The sequence below is a fragment of the Oncorhynchus clarkii genome, unplaced genomic scaffold (genome assembly GCF_045791955.1).
Source record: "Oncorhynchus clarkii lewisi isolate Uvic-CL-2024 unplaced genomic scaffold, UVic_Ocla_1.0 unplaced_contig_8679_pilon_pilon, whole genome shotgun sequence".
NCBI lineage: Eukaryota > Metazoa > Chordata > Actinopteri > Salmoniformes > Salmonidae > Oncorhynchus > Oncorhynchus clarkii.
In genome coordinates this window covers 90-20,171 of record NW_027261076.1, presented here as the reverse complement: position 1 = coordinate 20,171, position 20,082 = coordinate 90, and the positions used below count along the sequence as shown (strand labels likewise).

Below are 20,082 nucleotides of genomic sequence, written 5' to 3'. Positions count from 1 at the left end.
CATCTCAAAAAATGAAAATACAAAAATAAATCTTAATAACATAGTTCAACCAAACAAAATAAATCTAACTTTTTTTTTTTTTTTAGAGATTGTCGACAAAGAAAGAAACAGAGAAGTATGTCAAATACAACACTCACATTTATTAGACTCATTTAATAGAGCCTCATTTATCAATTTACTTCATCAACAAGAAAAAACAAATCCCAATTGTGATTTAAAACTCCCTATAGCTCTTAACTACACGTGTCCAGCTATTGTTGTGGATAGCCATCGATTGCATATTAAAAGCTACAGACGTGTACAGTAGTTAATTAACTAGGAAGAACACCAAAACTGCATCTTAGTCAGAGACATAGGGTATGTGGACATGTACAGTAGTTAATTAACTAGGAGGAACGCCAAAACTGATTCTTAGTCAGAGACATAGGGTATGTCGACATGTACAGTAGTTAATTAACTAGGAAGAAAACCAAAACTGAATCTTTGAGACATGTCCCAAACGGCCCCCTATTCCCTACATAGTGCACTACTTTTGACCAGAGCCCTATGGGTAGTAGTGCACTATGTAGGGAATAGGAAGCCATTTGAGTCACAAGCCAATAGTATAAATCGGTACATTGTTCCCTAAAAGAAAGGTCAACCAGCTCTAAATACGTGGTCAACACGAGGTCATAGTCAAGATCTCCACCGTCGTGTTTGAGGTTGATGCTGTCGTCGTCTCTTCCTCAATCTGCTGCAATGCATTCTGGTCACAGGGAGGTGGCAAGGTGTGCTGAAAGGTTGATAAGAGAACATTTGATTATGTCTGATCTAATAAAACATCTGATGTAGTAATGACACATCATCTAATTACAGAGTACTAGGACAGGACTTCCAGAATGACAGGCCCGTCTTCTCTAAAAAGACATTCATCATATTCTTGTCAGGTATGTTCTCATTAAAAAGGTGCAGCGACCGAGCAGGTGGACCAGTAGAACGGGCCAGCAGGGTAAAATGACCTGGATACATATGGGGGGGGGGGGGGGGATTCTTATCGGACTCCTTTATGTTCTGTATAAATGACTTACACTTGAGTCGGATGTAGCAGGGGTCACAGTAAGGCTTCCCGTTGCTGATTCTGATCTGGGCTCTGACCTCTGACCCTCCAAGTCGGCACCTGCAGTCCACACACTGAGGGAGAGGAGAAGATGGACTGTGAATCAGGAGAATCAACTAAAACACTGATTAGCGTCATTCAACCAGTGATTACCAGCCCTACCACCGTGGAGAGAGTACCAGCCCTACCACCGCGGAGAGAGAGTACCAGCCCTACCACCGCGGAGAGAGTACCAGCCCTACCACCGCGGAGAGAGAGAGTTAGCATTACCAGCCCTAGCACCGTGGAGAGAGAGAGTTAGCATTACCAGCCCTAGCACCGTGGAGAGAGTGTTAGCATTACCAGCCCTACCACCGTGGAGAGAGAGTTAGCATTACCAGCCCTACCACCACAGAGAGAGAGTTAGCATAACCAGAGAGTTAAGACGGTGAGGCAGGGAGAAACCAAGGAAACCCCCAAAGAAAAGTGACACCTCATGGATTCCTGTCAGACGTCAACAACCCTCCATTCAGTTAGAACAGAAACTGAGAGCAGAAGCAGGACATGTATTCTGTCATGGAAGAAGATAAGCAGGTGAAGACAGCCAGTCAGTCTGCTACAGTGCCCAGGTGAAGCCAGTCAGTCAGTCTGCTACAGTGCCCAGGTGAAGCCAGTCAGCCAGTCTGCTACAGTGCCCAGGTGAAGCCAGTCAGCCAGTCTGCTACAGTGCCCAGGTGACGCCAGTCAGCCAGTCTGCTACAGTGCCCAGGTGACGCCAGTCAGCCAGTCTGCTACAGTGCCCAGGTGACGCCAGCCAGCCAGTCTGCTACAGTGCCCAGGTGAAGCCAGTCAGTCTGCTACAGTGCCCAGGTGAAGCCAGTCAGTCAGTCTGCTACAGTGCCCAGGTGAAGCCAGTCAGTCAGTCTGCTACAGTGCCCAGGTGAAGCCAGTCAGTCAGTCTGCTACAGTGCCCAGGTGAAGCCAGTCAGTCTGCTACAGTACCCAGGTGAAGCCAGTCAGTCTGCTACAGTGCCCAGGTGAAGCCAGTCAGTCTGCTACAGTGCCCAGGTGAAGCCAGTCAGCCAGTCTGCTACAGAGCCCAGGTGACACCAGCCAGCCAGCCTGCTACAGTGCCCAGGTGAAGCCAGTCAGTCAGTCTGCTACAGTGCCCAGGTGACGCCAGTCAGCCAGTCTGCTACAGTGCCCAGGTGAAGCCAGTCAGTCTGCTACAGTGCCCAGGTGAAGCCAGTCAGTCTGCTACAGTGCCCAGGTGAAGCCAGTCAGTCAGTCTGCTACAGTGCCCAGGTGAAGCCAGTCAGCCAGTCTGCTACAGTGCCCAGGTGAAGCCAGTCAGCCAGTCTGCTACAGTGCCCAGGTGAAGCCAGTCAGTCAGTCTGCTACAGTGCCCAGGTGACACCAGTCAGTCAGTCTGCTACGGTGCCCAGGTGACACCAGTCAGTCAGTCTGCTATGGTGCCCAGGTGACACCAGTCAGTCAGTCTGCTACGGTGCCCAGGTGACACCAGTCAGTCAGTCTGCTACGGTGCCCAGGTGACACCAGTCAGTCAGTCTGCTACGGTGCCCAGGTGACACCAGTCAGTCAGTCTGCTACGGTGCCCAGGTGACACCAGTCAGTCAGTCTGCTACAGTGCCCAGGTGAAGCCAGTCAGTCAGTCTGCTACAGTGCCCAGGTGAAGCCAGTCAGTCAGCCTGCTACGGTGCCCAGGTGAAGCCAGTCAGTCAGTCTGCTATGGTGCCCAGGTGACACCAGTCAGTCAGTCTGCTACGGTGCCCAGGTGAAGCCAGTCAGTCTGCTACAGTGCCCAGGTGAAGCCAGTCAGTCAGCTACAGTGCCCATTAGCTCATGCTGTGAAGGGTGATTGAGTGTGCTGACAGGTTTTTTTAGAGGACCTCTACCAGGTGAATGGAGGTCCAGACCAGACTCTCACCTGAAAACAGGCCAGGTGGAAGCAGAGGTTCAGGGTCTCAATGACCATGGCAGCCCCTCTGCCCATAGGACACACACACACTGAACACACCTGACGAGAAGTCAGCACTCTGGAGGGAGAGAGGGAACAGGAACACACGGGAAGAAACAGGATGAGAAGGGGATCAGAGGGACCAGACTGATCCACAAGGTCTGGGGGTAAGATGAGAGAGAAGGGGATCAGAGGGACCAGACTGATCCACAAGGTCTGAGGGTAAGATGAGAGAGAAGGGGATCAGAGGGACCAGACTGATCCACAAGGTCTGGGGGTAAGATGAGAGAGAGGGGGATCAGAGGGACCAGACTGATCCACAAGGTCTGAGGTTAAGATGAGAGAGAAGGGGATCAGAGGGACCAGACTGATCCACAAGGTCTGGGGGTAAGATGAGAGAGAAGGGGATCAGAGGGACCAGACTGATCCACAAGGTCTGAGGGTAAGATGAGAGAGAAGGGGATCAGAGGGACCAGACTGATCCACAAGGTCTGGGGGTAAGATGAGAGAGAGGGGGATCAGAGGGACCAGACTGATCCACAAGGTCTGAGGTTAAGATGAGAGAGAAGGGGATCAGAGGGACCAGACTGATCCACAAGGTCTGGGGGTAAGATGAGAGAGAAGGGGATCAGAGGGACCAGACTGATCCACAAGGTCTGGGGGAACATCCATTGAAAAGGTGTCCTACTAATGCCTTGGTATACGGCTGGACGATGAGTTTCAAGTTCACCAGGAAGATAAAACTGAAATTGGGTTTTTATTTTCACAAAGTCCCTTGTCTCTAATGTATTATGATGACTTACTGTATATGTATGAAGCCTGTTCTCTGTTCCAGAGACTGTTTATCATGCATTCATCCTCGTTACTAATGCTCTCATTCTCCTCTCTGGGATCAGACAATATAAGGAGACTACAGCACTGAAACTCAAAGATGGTGGATTTGGAAAGTGTTCACACCCCTCGACTTCATCCACATTTTTACAGCCTGCCAACATGATTTCTTCCTCAATCTAAACACAAAACCCCATAGTGACATCACAAGACCCCATAGTGACATCACAAGACCCCATAGTGACAAAGTGAACACAAGTTTTTAGACACTTTACAAACACAGAAACACCTTATTTACATAAGTATTCAGACAATTTGCTATGAGACTTGAAATTGATCTCAGGTGCATCCTGTTTCTATTGATCATCCTAAAGATCTGTCTACAAGTTGATTGGAAGTTCACCTGTGGTAAATTAAATAGATTGGACATGATTTGGAAAGACACCTGTCTATAAGGTCAGAGCAAAAAGCAAGCCATGAGGTCGAAGGAATTGTCCGTAGAGCTCCGAGACAGGATTGTGTCGAGGCACAGATCTGGAGAAGGGTACCCACAGCATTGAAGGTCCCCAAGAACACAGTGACCTCCATCATTCTTAAATGGAAGAAGTTTGGAACCACCAAGACTCTTCCTAGAGCTGGCAGCCCGGCCAAATTCAGCAATCGGGGGAGAAGGGCCTTGGTCAGGGAGGTAACCAAGAACCAGATAGTCACTGACAGAGCTCCAGAGTTCCTCTGTGGAAATGGTTGTCCTTCTGGAAGGTTCTCCCATCTCTGCAGCACTCCACCATTCAGGCCTTTATGGTAGAATGGCCAGACAGAAGTCACTCCTCAGTGAAAGACACATGACAGCCTGCTTGGAGTTTTTCCAAAAGGCACCTAAAGGACTCTGACCATGAGAAACAAGATTCTCTGTTCTGATGAAACCAAGATTGAACTCTTTGGCCTGAATGCCAAGCGTCACGTCTGGAGGAAACCTGGCACCATCCCTACAATGAAGCATGGTGGTGGCAGCATCATGCTGAGGGGATGTTTTTCAACGGCAGGGACTGAGAGACTAGTCTGGATCGAGGGAAAGATGAACGGAGCGAAGTGCTCAGGACCTCTGACTGGAGTGAAAGTTCACACAGCCGAGACAACACAGCAGTGGCTTCGGGACAGCTCTCTCGTCATACCCAAGAAGACTCGAGGGCTGTAATCGCTGCCACAGATGCCTTCAACAAAGTACTGATTAAAAAAGGGTCTGAATACTTAAGTAAATGTCTTTAATAAACGTGAACAAAATGTTTAGTCATTATGGGGGTATTGTGATGTCATTATGGGGGTATTGTGATGTCATTATGGGGTATTGTGATGTCATTATGGGGGTATTGTGATGTCATTATGGGGGTATTGTGATGTCATTATGGGGGTATTGTGATGTCATTATGGGGGTATTGTGATGTCATTATGGGGGTATTGTGATGTCATTATGGGGTATTGTGTGTAGATGGATGAGGGGGGGAAAAAACGATTTAATCCATTTTTGAACAAGGCTGTAATGTAACAAAGTCAAGGGCTCTGAACGCTTTCAAAATGCACTGTACATTTTAAACATACAACACAAGTCCTGATTGGTCCATTACCGGTGGTGCTGCTGTGAGACGGGTCGTGATTCGCCGGTGGCGGGTTCCTCTCCGGTGTTGGGCGGGGGGGAAGATGTGCTGAAGGGGCGGGGCCAGGTAGGGCTGTGCTTCTGGGTCCCGTTGGAGTAACCCCCCAGGGCCACACCCATGCTGTGCCGGGAGGAGGGGGGGCGGTACGGGGCGGAGAAACCCAGGGAGGAGTGGGGGCGTTGGGGGTTAGAGAGCAGGGTGGCGGAAGAGGGAAGGTTGTCCAGAGAGTCGTACCTGCCGAGAGGACAGATGGAGAGGTCAAATAACAGGTCACGTAGAGAGAGGTACGGTCCAAATGGCACACTCCCCTCCTACCTCCTTATTGGGTAGACAACCCCCCTCCTACCTCCTCATAGGCCCTCGCTGGTTAATGGGTTGCCAACCCCCCTCCTCATAGGCCCTCGTTGGTTAATGGGTTGCCAACCCCCCTCCTACCTCCTCATAGGCCCTCGCTGGTTAATGGGTTGCCAACCCCCCTCCTACCTCCTCATAGGCCCTCGCCGGTTAGTTGGTTGTCTGTTGTCAGAGGTAGAGCGTTGTCGTATCCAGCTGTTGTCGGTCAGCAGAGCGGTCCTCTTCCTCATCTCATCCAGTATCTGTTGCCTCTCAGCCTCTACTAACGACATGCTCTGAGGAGGCTTCCTCCTAGCGACCTCCCTGGTAGCGCCTAATAACCAACCAGAGAGCAGAGTCACGACGGTATAACCAATCATAGTTCGTACAGAAAGACCAATAAAAAGGACAGTCATTTGAGCATTGTCCAATGAGTGAACAATATTATTCCAACGACCAATAGGTGAAAACATCCCCTCTATCACAATACAGAAAGGTGAGGAGTAATTACCCTGGGCCTCGGCTAAATGAGGACTGGTTAGTCATTACCCACCCCAGTATCCCTGGGCCTCGGCTAAATGAGGACTGGTTAGTCATTACCCACCCCAGTATCCCTGGGCCTCAGCTAAATGAGGACTGGTTAGTCATTACCCACCCCAGTATCCCTGGGCCTCAGCTAAATGAGAGGACTGGTTAGAGTCATTACCCACCCCACCCCCGTCTCCCTGGGCAAGGGTAAATGAGAGGACTGGTTAGTCATTACCCACCCCAGTATCCCTGGGCCTCGGCTAAATGAGGACTGGTTAGTCATTACCCACCCCAGTATCCCTGGGCCTCGGCTAAATGAGGACTGGTTAGTCATTACCCACCCCAGTATCCCTGGGCCTCAGCTAAATGAGGACTGGTTAGTCATTACCCACCCCAGTATCCCTGGGCCTCGGCTAAATGAGGACTGGTTAGTCATTACCCACCCCAGTATCCCTGGGCCTCAGCTAAATGAGAGGACTGGTTAGAGTCATTACCCACCCCACCCCCGTCTCCCTGGGCAAGGGTAAATGAGAGGACTGGTTAGAGTCATTACACACCCCAACCCCGTCTCCCTGGGCCTCGGCTAAATGAGAGGACTGGTTAGAGTAATTACCCACCCCTGTATCACTGGGCCTCGGCTAAATGAGAGGACTGGTTAGAGTCATTACCCACCCCACCCCCGTCTCCCTGGGCCTCGGCTAAATGAGAGGACCGGTTAGAGTAATTACCCACCCCAGTATCCCTGGGCCTCGGCTAAATGAGAGGACCGGTTAGAGTAATTACCCACCCCAGTATCCCTGGGCCTCGGCTAAATGAGAGGACTGGTTAGAGTCATTACCCACCCCACCCCCGTCTCCCTGGGCCTCAGCTAAATGAGGCCTGGTTAGAGTCATTACCCACCCCGTCTCCCTGGGCCTCAGCTAAATGAGGACTGGTTAGAGTCATTACCCACCCCGTCTTCCTGGGCCTCAGCTAAATGAGGCCTGGTTAGAGTCATTACGCACCCCGTCTCCCTGGGCCTCGGCTAAATGAGGCCTGGTTAGAGTCATTACCCACCCCACCCCCGTCTCCCTGGGCCTCGGCTAAATGAGGCCTGGTTAGATTTGACCAACATGGTGTAAAGTGCATCAACATCAAGGCTGGTTTGGAATGGGGAACCCACTCATTAAACAGAGGGACAGTCAACAGCAGAGTCTGACCTTTCACCTCCTGTCTGTGGAAACCCTCCAACGATGGGGAGGACTTGGATTTCATCCTGATCAACAAACACACAAGTCAGGTTATACAACACCCTGCAGTACTCACACACCACACCCTGCAGTACTCGCACACACAAGACCACACCCTGCAGTACACACACACACACACACACACACACACACAACACCCTGCAGTACACACACACACACCCTGCAGTACACACATACAAGACCACACCCTGCAGTACACACACACACACACACACACGACAACACCCTGCAGTACACACACACACAACACCCTGCAGTACTCACACACACGACAACACCCTGCAGTACACACACACACACACACACACGTCTGTCAGGCTATACAAGACCACACCCTACAGTACACACACACACACACGACAACACCCTGCAGTACACACACACGACAACACCCTGCAGTACTCACACACAAGTCTGTCAGGTTATACAAGACAACACCCTGCAGTACACACACATACAAACACTGAGCACAACTAGTCATACAAATATCACACGATTCATTTACAGTTTGTGATCAAAGGTGCACTCCCAAGCCCCCTAGCTTGGTGAAACCATAGGAGTCTCTAGTACTGACTGACCTGTCAGCTATAGATAGCTGGGTGAAACCATAGGAGTCCCCAGACCTGGAGGCAGCAGAGGAGGGTGAGAGGGTGAGAGGACAGAGGGCAGGGCGAGAGGACAGAGGGCAGGGCGAGAGGACAGAGCGAGAGGACAGAGGGCAGGGCGAGAGGACAGAGGACAGAGGGCAGGGCGAGAAGGCAAGAGGACAGAGCGAGAGGACAGAGCGAGAGGACAGAAGAGTCAATTTGCAGACAGCAGCCAGCTTGTTTGACAGAAACCAGCAAGGTTGTGACTGACTGGTCCACAAATCACATTGAAATCATAAACTAGTCATTATTTGTAGATAAGTCAATTGACCCACAATTGACCCACAACCCACAATGCACTGGGCAGAGGGACGCCTTTAAACACATCACCAGAACTAAATAGTAACCAAGGTGTGGTCTTCCTCACCACTTATCTCCTTCTGCCACTTCATCAGTCTCCTCTTCCAGGTTCCTCCCTTCTTGAGGACGAGGCTCCTCCCTTCTTCCCCCGTCAAAAACAACTTCCTTTTGATTGGATGCCACATGGGCAACAGGGGCCATTGGCTGGCTCAAGACTGGCTGAGGACTGGCAAGGCCAGCGATCCCATTGGTCATCTCTCCTGAGCTCTCCATGTTCGGTGTGGATGATTTGACACAAGGGACTACATATCCCACGATGCATCTGGACGGTAGAGGATCAGGGGTCACCTCAGCCTGCCTGTATCTCTCCGCCCCTGCCTCCTCCTGGGCCTGTTGCCACTCAGCATCCAGCCTCTCCTGGTCCTGACGGTACTTCTCCTGTACAACATCACACAAGACAACTGTCCAATCAGCTTCCTCTGAGACTACGGGTAAGTTTAGCCCAGAATTGGTGCTTTTATCATAAGACACCAACAGTTCCAATGATAGCAGTTCCACACTGAAGTCACCATTTACTCAGTGTGGTTCCAGGCTAAGTGGTATTTGCTCAGTGTGGTTCCAGGCTAAGTGGTATTTGCTCAGTGTGGTTCCAGGCTAAGTGGTATTTAGTCAGTGTGGTTCCAGGCTAAGTGGTATTTAGTCAGTGTGGTTCCAGGCTAAGTGGTATTTAGTCAGTGTGGTTCCAGGCTAAGTGGTATTTAGTCAGTGTGGTTCCAGGCTAAGTGGTATTTAGTCAGTGTGGTTCCAGGCTAAGTGGTATTTAGTCAGTGTGGTTCCAGGCTAAGTGGTATTTGCCCAGTGTGGTTCCAGGCTAAGTGGTATTTGCTCAGTGTGGTTCCAGGCTAAGTGGTATTTGCTCAGTGTGGTTCCAGGCTAAGTGGTATTTGCTCAGTGTGGTTCCAGGCTAAGTGGTATTTGCTCAGTGTGGTTCCAGGCTAAGTGGTATTTGCTCAGTGTGGTTCCAGGCTAAGTGGTATTTGCTCAGTGTGGTTCCAGGCTAAGTGGTATTTGCTCAGTGTGGTTCCAGGCTAAGTGGTATTTGCTCAGTGTGGTTCCAGGCTAAGTGGTATTTGCTCAGTGTGGTTCCAGGCTAAGTGGTATTTGCTCAGTGTGGTTCCAGGCTAAGTGGTATTTGCTCAGTGTGGTTCCAGGCTAAGTGGTATTTGCTCAGTGTGGTTCCAGGCTAAGTGGTATTTGCTCAGTGTGGTTCCAGGCTAAGTGGTATTTAGTCAGTGTGGTTCCAGGCTAAGTGGTATTTAGTCAGTGTGGTTCCAGGCTAAGTGGTATTTAGTCAGTGTGGTTCCAGGCTAAGTGGTATTTAGTCAGTGTGGTTCCAGGCTAAGTGGTATTTAGTCAGTGTGGTTCCAGGCTAAGTGGTATTTAGTCAGTGTGGTTCCAGGCTAAGTGGTATTTGCCCAGTGTGGTTCCAGGCTAAGTGGTATTTAGTCAGTGTGGTTCCAGGCTAAGTGGTATTTGCCCAGTGTGGTTCCAGGCTAAGTGGTATTTGCCCAGTGTGGTTCCAGACTAAGTGGTATTTTCTCAGTGTGGTTCCAGGCTAAGTGGTATTTGCCCAGTGTGGTTCCAGGCTAAGTGGGCTTTACTCAGTGTGGTTCCAGACTAAGAGAGATGTATGTCTTCCTGACCTGTAGGAGGCGCTCCTGCTCCTCCTGCCACTTCTCCTGCCGCCTCCTCTCTTCCTCGGGGTCCCAGGACCAACTGGAGGGGGAGGTGCTGAGGGACGGCACCTGGAGCTGGAGGACATCCCAGAATATTACCCTTCACAACACCCCCCCATTACTCAGTCACAATAACCCCCCCCCCCCCCACTACTCAGTCACAACACACACACACACCCTTAAGAGCCAGTGTTCCCCTATCTTGTTCCTATGACTTACATCAGATATCGCCGACGCCGATCCTCCTAACAGAGAGGGGGGGGGGGGGGGAGAAAAGAGGGGGAGAGGGTGTGTTTTAACAGTCAGCCAATGTGAGAATAAATGTTTCCTCAAATCGGGCTCACTTTTAATATCACAACATTTATCATCATTCTATTTGTGATTTAATCAGAGCACTGCAAACCAAGCACCCAATAGAGCCTTCTGAAGGAATCAGGGAGCACTGCAAACCAAGCACCCAATAGAGCCTTCTGAAGGAATCAGGGAGCACTGCAAACCAAGCACCCAATAGAGCCTTCTGAAGGAATCAGGGAGCACTGCAAACCAAGGACCCAATAGAGCCTTCTGAATGAATCAGAGAGCACTGCAAACCAAGCACCCAATAGAGCCTTCTGAAGGAATCAGGGAGCACTGCAAACCAAGGCCCCAATAGAGCCTTCTGAAGGAATCAGGGAGCACTGCAAACCAAAGATCACCCTTCTGGATGATCTCAAACCACAGCTCCAATCAGCTGACATTCACACACACTGACTAGGTAGTAATCAACGAATCACAGAGCTGCTTGGAAGAGATGGTCCAGATACTGGAGTGTTGTTGCGTCAACTTCAGAGCACTGCACACACACACAGGTAGACCATAGAGCTGACTCCTGGTGAGGCTGAACACACACACACACAGGTAGACCATAGAGCTGACTCCTGGTGAGGCTGAACACACACACACAGGTAGACCATAGAGCTGACTCCTGGTGAGGCTGAACACACACACACACAGGTAGACCATAGAGCTGACTCCTGGTGAGGCTGAACACACACACACACACACACACACTCACCACACAGGTAGACCATAGAGCTGACTCCTGGTGAGGCTGAGAGGAAAAAACTGCATTATGACACTACCAGGAGAGGTCCCTCGACAGTAACAGACTGGGTAACCAGGAGCAGACTGGGTAACCAGGAGCAGACTGGTTAACCAGGAGCAGACTGGTTAACCAGGAGCAGACTGGGTAACCAGGAGCAGACTGGGTAACCAGGAGCAGACTGGGTAACCAGGAGCAGACTGGGTAACCAGGAGCAGACTGGGTAACCAGGAACGGTCCCGTCTCCAGCTATAGATGAGGTATACGTGACCAACAAAACCATCTCTGTATTCCCAGTCATGTGAAATCCATCGATTAGGGCCCAATTAATGAACTAACATCACGAAAATCATTGGGGTTTATATTTGTGTTAAATATATATATGAGCAGCAGATTCGAGGACAAACAAGCAATCGCCCGAGTTGATTTAATCTACAAAGCAAATGCATAAACGGCTTAATGACTAATTGAATATAAACCAACAACAACAACAACAACAACAACGAAGCCTGGCGACAGACATTAACATTGACTGTTACCTTCCTGATTAAAGAACTCTGCTCTCCTTTTCTGGGTTTTCAAAACAATCAGATCATGTTCTACACATAGGGGGGGAAACAGGAAGTGTGAAAGAGAAGAGGAAGTGAGAGAGTAACTGAGTTTCCGTAGAGTAACATCCGGGAACTACCAGGAAACAGCAAAAAAACAAAATCTTGAGTCATTTCAAAAGATACATCGTCTTCAAAGTTATTCTTACTCCTGGACTTATTCCACATTTTGTTGTGTTACAGCCTGAATTCAAAATGGACAAAATAGATCTCACACACACACAAACCCCATAATGACAGTGTTTTTAGAAATGTTTGTAACTGTAATGCAGAAATCTCATTTCCGTAAGTATTCACACCCCTGAGTCAGTTCATGTTAGAGTCACCTTTGTTAGCGATTACAGCTGTGAGTAAGAGATTTACACACCTGGATTTCACAATATATGTACATTATTTAAATTCAAGCTGGTTGTTGATCATTGATAGACAATCATTTAAGTCTTGCCATATATTTTCCAGCTGATTTAAGTCAAAACTTTAAGCTAGTCCGGAACATTCCGTCTTGGTAAGCAACTCCAGTCTACATTTGGCCTTAGGTTATTGTCATTTGGAAAATTGTTCCTCTCCCAGTGGAAGCAGACGATCAGCTTTCCCTCTCGGATTTCAGACTAACAAAATGTGGACAAAGTCAAGGGGTGTGAATACTTCCTGAAGGCACTGTCAAGTCCCAGTCAATTCATTCATTACCTTTACTTCTGATAGTCAGGGGATCGTCCTGAAAACCTCTCTTACTGCTCTTAGAGGTCAGCACCTAAGGGAAAAGACAATGAGATTTACTAACCGGTTTCCTTCATCACTCAAATCATGTCAGTAAATGCGTTAGAGATGTCAACACTGATCGTAAGAAAAAGTAGTGTCACACATTGACCTCTTGTCCGTTGATCTGGGCCAGTTTCATCATCGTTGCATCTCTGCTGGTGTCAGTTGGACCTGTAAGTGTCAGAGCACCACTGGTCAGATGGATGATCGAGGCCCGGTTCCACAGGGCCTCTGACCCAGTCCGTCACAACACAGGCCCGGTCCCACAGGGCCTATGACCCAGTCCGACACAACACAGGCCCGGTCCCACAGGGGCCTCTGACCCAGCCCGTCACAACACAGGCCCGGTCCCACAGGGCCTCTGACCCAGTCCGTCACAACACAGGCCCGGTCCCACAGGGCAGCTGACCCAGTCCGTCACAACACAGGCCCGGTCCCACAGGGGCCTCTGACCCAGTCCGTCACAACACAGGCCCGGTCCCACAGGGCCTCTGACCCAGTCCGACACAACACAGGCCCGGTCCCACAGGGGCCTCTGACCCAGTCCGTCACAACACAGGCCCGGTCCCACAGGGCCTCTGACCCAGTCCGTCACAACACAGGCCCGGTCCCACAGGGGCTCTGACCCAGTCCGTCACAACACAGGCCCGGTCCCACAGGGCCTCTGACCCAGTCCGTCACAACACAGGCCCGGTCCCACAGGGGCTCTGACCCAGTCCGTCACAACACAGGCCCGGTCCCACAGGGCAGCTGACCCAGTCCGTCACAACACAGGCCCGGTCCCACAGGGGCCTCTGACCCAGTCCGTCACAACACAGGCCCGGTCCCACAGGGGCCTCTGACCCAGTCCGTCACAACACAGGCCCGGTCCCACAGGGTTTACAAACATTGATTCACAAAATCAGTAAACACTACAGGACGGCAAGTGGTAAGGGACAGACAGAGTTCCCAGCAGGTCAGGGGGGGGGGGGGGGGGAGTGGTAAGGGACAAACAAAGCTCCCAGCAGGTCAGGGGGGGGGAAGTGGTGAGGGACAAACAAAGCTCCCAGCAGGTCAGGGGGGGAGAAGTGGTGAGGGACAAACAAAGCTCCCAGCAGGTCAGGGGGGGAGAAGTGGTGAGGGACAAACAAAGCTCCCAGCAGGTCAGGGGGGGAGAAGTGGTGAGGGACAAACAAAGCTCCCAGCAGGTCAGGGGGGGAGAAGTGGTGAGGGACAAACAAAGCTCCCAGCAGGTCAGGAGGGGAGAAGTGGTGAGGGACAAACAAAGCTCCCAGCAGGTCAGGGGGGGAAGTGGTGAGGGACAGACAGAGCTCCCAGCAGGTCAGGGGGAGTCTCTTTCGCACACCGTTGTTACCATAGCGCTGTACATCCATGGTGAGACTGCCTTTCTGCAGGGCAGAGGTCATCATGCCCTTCCACTGGCTGTGGCTCATCTCTGCCACCCTGTGCCCACCAACAGACACTATCTCATCACCTGCACGGAGCTGGCACAACTCTGCAGGACTACCTGGAGGGAGAGGAGAGGCTTTCACTATGTTGAGGCAAGCTACAGGCCAGCAGGAGCTACAGGACGGCAGGAGAGAGAGAGAGGAGCTACAGCACGGCAGGAGAGAGAGAGAGAGAGAGGAGCTACAGGACGGCAGGAGAGAGAGAGAGGAGCTACAGGACGGCAGGAGAGAGAGAGAGGAGCTACAGGACGGCAGGAGAGAGAGAGAGAGGAGCTACAGGACGGCAGGAGAGAGAGAGAGAGAGAGGAGCTACAGGACAGCAGGAGAGAGAGAGAGAGAGAGGAGCTACAGGACAGCAGGAGAGAGAGAGAGAGAGAGGAGCTACAGGACAGCAGGAGAGAGAGAGAGAGAGAGAGGAGCTACAGGACAGCAGGAGAGAGAGAGAGAGAGAGAGGAGCTACAGGACAGCAGGAGAGAGAGAGAGAGAGAGAGAGGAGCTACAGGACAGCAGGAGAGAGAGAGAGAGAGAGAGGAGCTACAGGACAGCAGGAGAGAGAGAGAGAGAGAGAGGAGCTACAGGACAGCAGGAGAGAGAGAGAGAGAGAGGAGCTACAGGAGAGAGAGAGAGAGAGAGAGGAGCTACAGGAGAGAGAGAGAGAGAGAGAGGAGCTACAGGACAGCAGGAGAGAGAGAGAGAGAGGAGCTACAGGACAGCACGAGAGAGAGAGAGAGAGGAGCTACAGGACAGCAGGAGAGAGAGAGAGAGAGGAGCTACAGGACAGCAGGAGAGAGAGAGAGAGGAGCTACAGGACAGCAGGAGAGAGAGAGAGAGGAGCTACAGGACAGCAGGAGAGAGAGAGAGGAGCTACAGGACAGCAGGAGAGAGAGAGAGGAGCTACAGGACAGCAGGAGAGAGAGAGAGGAGCTACAGGACAGCAGTAGATGGTATTTCCAGTCACACCTGACCGACCCAGAGGAACAGGATAAGGTTGTCGATCTCCTGAGTACAGATATCCAGAGTGGTTCTGACTAGGTCTCTGTTGCAGGGTAAGTCACACCTCTCACAGGTCTGTTTAAATATTCATGAATATCTCCCTATACTGTAGGTAATGGACATCGGTGGAACAACCACTGTGTCATTACTAACGACCCAGCCACGGTCAATTCAACCGTTTCTAGCACCAAGACACCTTTAGACTAAAACATATCCCCCCAAAAAAGATATTAATCTGTTTGTTCAAACTTCTATTCATCCAATTCTTACTGCTGTTGCTACATTTCTGTTGACCTACTTTGGTAAACTCTTATTGGATTACAACCAATGCTAACAACAACACGGTACATAGGTGTCCCCATCCATTCCTGAAGGAGGGGAGAGGTGAAGTCAACTCTCACCTGGTTGGATGCCTCCGACTCTTGCACCTGTCGAGTCCCAGTGAGTGTTGAAACCAAAGTGTGGTCGACTGTTAATCTTCAAGGTAAGACTCACTCTGTCACTGTGACGTACCTGAGGAGGAGACAAGGTGAAGGTGACACCTGGAGATTCGATGTGCCACGAAACCAGACCCCCCCCCCCGGCACACACAGGTTCAATCCTTCAATCCTTGTCTGTACATTATGCCTTGAATCTATTCTTCAGCTCCCAGAAACCTGCTCCTTTTACTCTCTGTTCCGAACACACTAGACGACCAGTTCTTATAGCCTTTAGCCAAACCCTTACCCTACTCCTCCTCTAGTGATGTAGAGGTTAACCTGTTGGATCTCTAGGGGCGCTATTTCATTTTTGGATAAAAAACGTTCCCGTTTTTAAGCGCAATATTTTGTCACGAAAAGATGCTCGACTATGTATATTCAGTTTTTGAAAGAAAACACTCTGAAGTTTCAGAATCTGCAAAGATATTGTCTGTAAGTGCCCCAGAACTCATTCTACAGGCGAAACCAAGATGAAACGTCAAACAGGAAATGAGCAGAATTTCTGAAGCTCTGTTTTCTAATGTCTCCTTATATGGCTGTGAATGCGACAGGAATAAGCTTAGACCTTCTGCCGTTTCCCCAAGATGTCGGCAGCATTGTGACGCATGTGTAGGCATATCATTGGAAGATTGACCATAAGAGACTACATTTTCCAAGTGTCCGCCTGGTGTTCTGCGTCGAAACTGGTGCGCAAAGCCAAGTGCAAGTATTTTTCCATTTGATTGAGGAGAGAAACCAGGCTTCCACGAACGATATATCATCGAAGAGATATGTGAAAAACACCTTGAGGATTGATTCTAAACCACGTTTGCCATGTTTTCAGTCGATATTATGGAGTTAATTTGGAAAAAAGTTCGCGTTTTGAGGACTGAATTTTCTGGGTTTTTTTGTAGCCAAATGTGATGTACAAAACGGAGCTATTTCTAATACACAAAGAATATTTTTGGAAAAAACTGAGCATTTGCTATCTAACTGAGAGTCTCCTCATTGAAAACATCCGAAGTTCTTCAAAGGTAAATGATTTTATTTTAAGGATTTTATGTTTTTGTTGAAATGTTGCGTGCTGGATGCTAACGCTAATGCTAACGCTAAATGCTACACTAGCTAGCTACTTTTACACAAATGATTGTTTTCCTATGGTTGAGAAGCATATTTTGAAAATCTGAGATGACAGTGTTGTTTACAAAAGGCTAAGCTTGAGAGATGGCATATTTATTTCATTTGCGATTTTCATGAATAGTTAACGTTGCGTTATGGTAATGAGCTTGAGTCTGTATTCACGATACCGGATCCGGGATGGGGAGATCAGAGAGGTTAACCCAGGCCCTACAGCCCCTAGCTCCACTCCCATTCCCCAGGTGCTCTTATTTGTTGACTTCTGTAACAGTAAAAGCCTTGGTTTCATGCATGTTATCAGAAGCCTCCTCCCTAGGTTTGTTTTATTCGCTGCTTCAGCACTCTGCCAACCCTGATGTCCTAGCCGTGTCAATCCTGGCTTAGGAAGACAAACCCTGAAATTTCCATCCCTAACTATAACATTTTCCGACAAGATAGAACTGCCAAAGGGGGCGGAGTTGCAACCTGCTGCAGATATAGCCTAGAGTTCTGTCATGCTATCCAGGTCTGTGCCCAAATAATTCAAGCTTCTACTTTTAAAAATCCACCTTTTCAGAAACCAGTCTCTCACCGTTGCTGCTATATAGACCACCTTCTGCCCCCAGCTGTGCTCTGGACACCATATGTGAATTGATTTCCCCCCCCCCATCTATCTTCAGAGCTCGTACTGTTAGGTGACCTAAACTGGGACATGCTCAACACCCCCGGCCGTCCTAAACTAGATACCCTCAATCTTACACAAATGATCAATTAACCTACAAGGTGCAACCCCAAATCCGTAAACACAGGCACCCTCATAGATATCCTGACCAACCTGCTCACTAAATATCTCTACTGTCTTCAACCAGGGATCTCAGTGACCACTGCCTCATTGCCTGCGTCCGTAATGGGTCTGCAGTCAAGCGACCTCCACTCATCACTGTCAAACGCTCCCTGAAATACTTCTGTGAGCAGGTTTTTCTAATCGACCTGGCCCGGGTCTCCTGTAAGGATATTGACCTCAACCCGTCAGTAGAGGATACCTGGTTATTCTTTAAAAATACATTCCTTACCAACTTAAATAAGCATGCCCCATTAAAAAAAAAAAATTAAAACTAGGAACAGATATAGCCCTTGGTTCACGCCAGACCTGACTGCCCTTGACCAGCACAAAAACATCCTGTGGCGTACTGCATTAGCATCGAATAGCCCCCGTGATATACAACTTTTCAGGGAAGTTAAGAACCAATATACACAGGCAGTTAGGAAAGCAAAGGCTAGCTTTTATCAGAAATTAGCATCCTGTAGCACAAACTCTGAAAAAGTTCAGGGGAACCTAAAATCCATGCAGCTGCACTGAGGCTAGGAAAGACAGTCACCGCCGATAACACTACGATAGAGAATTTCAATAAGCATTTTTCTACAGCTGGCCATGCTTTCCACCTGGCTACCCCTATTCTGGTCAACAGCTCTACATCCCCCACAGCAACTAGCCCAAGCCTCCACATTTCCCCATCACCCATAAAGCGGATGTTCTGAAAGAGCTGCAAAATCTGGACCCCTACAAATCAGCCGGGCTAGACAATCTGGACCCCTTCGTTCTAAAATTATCTGCCGAAATTGTTGCCACCCCTATTACTAGCCTTTTCAACCTCTTTCATATCGTCTGAGATCCCCAAAGATCCCGCAGTCATCCCCCTCTTCAAAGGGGGAGACACTAGACCCAAACTGATTCTGATATATCCATCCTACCCTGCCTCTCGAAGGTCTTCGAAAGCCAAGTAACAAACAGATCACCAACCATTTAGAATCCCACTGTACCTTCCCCGGTCACGGGTGCACCTCAGCCACGCTCAAAGTCCTAAACGATATCATAACCGCCATCGATAAGAGAACTGTGCAGCCGTATTCATTGACCTGGCCAAGGCTTTCGACTCTGTCAATCACCACATTCTTATTGGCAGACTCAACAGCCCTGGTTTCTCAAATGACTGCCTCGCCTGGTTCACCAACTACTTCTCTGATAGAGTTCAGTGTGTCAAATCGGAGGGTCTGTTGTCCGGACCTCTGGCAGTCTGTATGGGGGTGCCACAGGGTTAATTTCTCGGGCCGACTCTCTTCTCTGTATATATCAATGATGTCGCTCTTGCTGCTGGTTATTCTCTGATCCACCTTGACTCAGACGACAACATTCTGTTTACCTCTGGCCCTTCGTTGGACACTGTTAACTAACCTCCAGACGAGCTTCAATGCTATACAACTCTCCTTCCGTGGCCTCCAACTGCTCTTAAATGCAAGTAAAACTAAATGCATGCTCTTCAACCGATCGCTGCCCGCCCGTCTAGCATCACTACTCTGGACGGTTTTGACTTAGAATATGTCTACAAATATATGTCTACCAAATACCAACTACAAATACCTAGATGTCTGGTTAGACTAAACTCTCCTTCCAGATTCACATTAAACATCTCCAATCCAAAATTAAATCTAGAACCGGCTTCCTATATCGCAACAAAGCGTCCTTCACTCATGCTGCCAAACATACCCTCGTACAACTGACTATCCTACCAATCCTTGACTTCGTTGATGTCATTTACAAAAGTCTCCAACACTCTAGTCAGCAGATTGGGTGCAGTCGTTCACAGTGCCATCCGTTTTGTCACCAAAGCCCCATATAGTACTACACACCACTGCACCACTCGCAGTACTACACACCACTGCGACCTGTACGCTCTCGTTGGCAGGCCCTCGCTACATATTTGTCACCAAACCCACTTGCTCCAGGTCATCTATAAGTCTATGCTAGGTAAAGCCCTGCCTTATCTCAGCTCACTGGTCACCATAGCAGCAACCACCCATAGCACGCACTCCAGCAGGTATATCTCACTGGTCATTCCCAAAGCCAATTCCTCCTTTGGCCGCCTTTCCTTCCAGTTCTCCTCTGCCAATGACTGGAACGAACTGCAAAAATCATTGAAGCTGGAGACTCATATCTCCCTCACTAACTTTAAGCATCAGCTGTCAGAGCAGCTCACCTCTACACAGCCAATCTGTAAATAGCCCAACCAACTACCTCATCCCCAAATTGTTATTATGCTCCTTTGCACCCCAGTATCTCTACTTGCACATTTATCTTCTGCAACATCTACCACTCCAGTGTAATTGCTATATTGTAATTTTTTCACCACAATGGCCTCCTCATTGCTTTCCCTCCCTTGTCCTACCTCATGTGCAAACACTGACTTTCCTATTGTGTTATTGACTACGTTTGTTTACTCCATGTGTAAC

At 49.5% G+C, this 20,082-nt stretch overlaps 1 protein-coding gene across 1 annotated transcript; it reads right to left on the bottom strand.

The window, feature by feature from the left end:
• Positions 1–611: 611 nt before the first annotated feature.
• On the bottom strand, positions 612–15,733 carry LOC139404666 (LIM domain only protein 7-like; the record flags this gene model as incomplete). The annotated part of the gene is made up of 15 exons (XM_071147271.1): positions 612–772; positions 1,068–1,170; positions 3,024–3,132; positions 5,507–5,770; positions 6,020–6,203; positions 7,597–7,652; positions 8,226–8,270; positions 8,662–9,032; positions 10,298–10,405; positions 10,550–10,575; positions 11,951–12,010; positions 12,707–12,770; positions 12,888–12,949; positions 14,124–14,285; positions 15,622–15,733. Coding segments are annotated over 15 exons (1,749 nt in total), but the record flags the coding sequence as incomplete, so codon positions are not given.
• Positions 15,734–20,082: the final 4,349 nt, after the last annotated feature.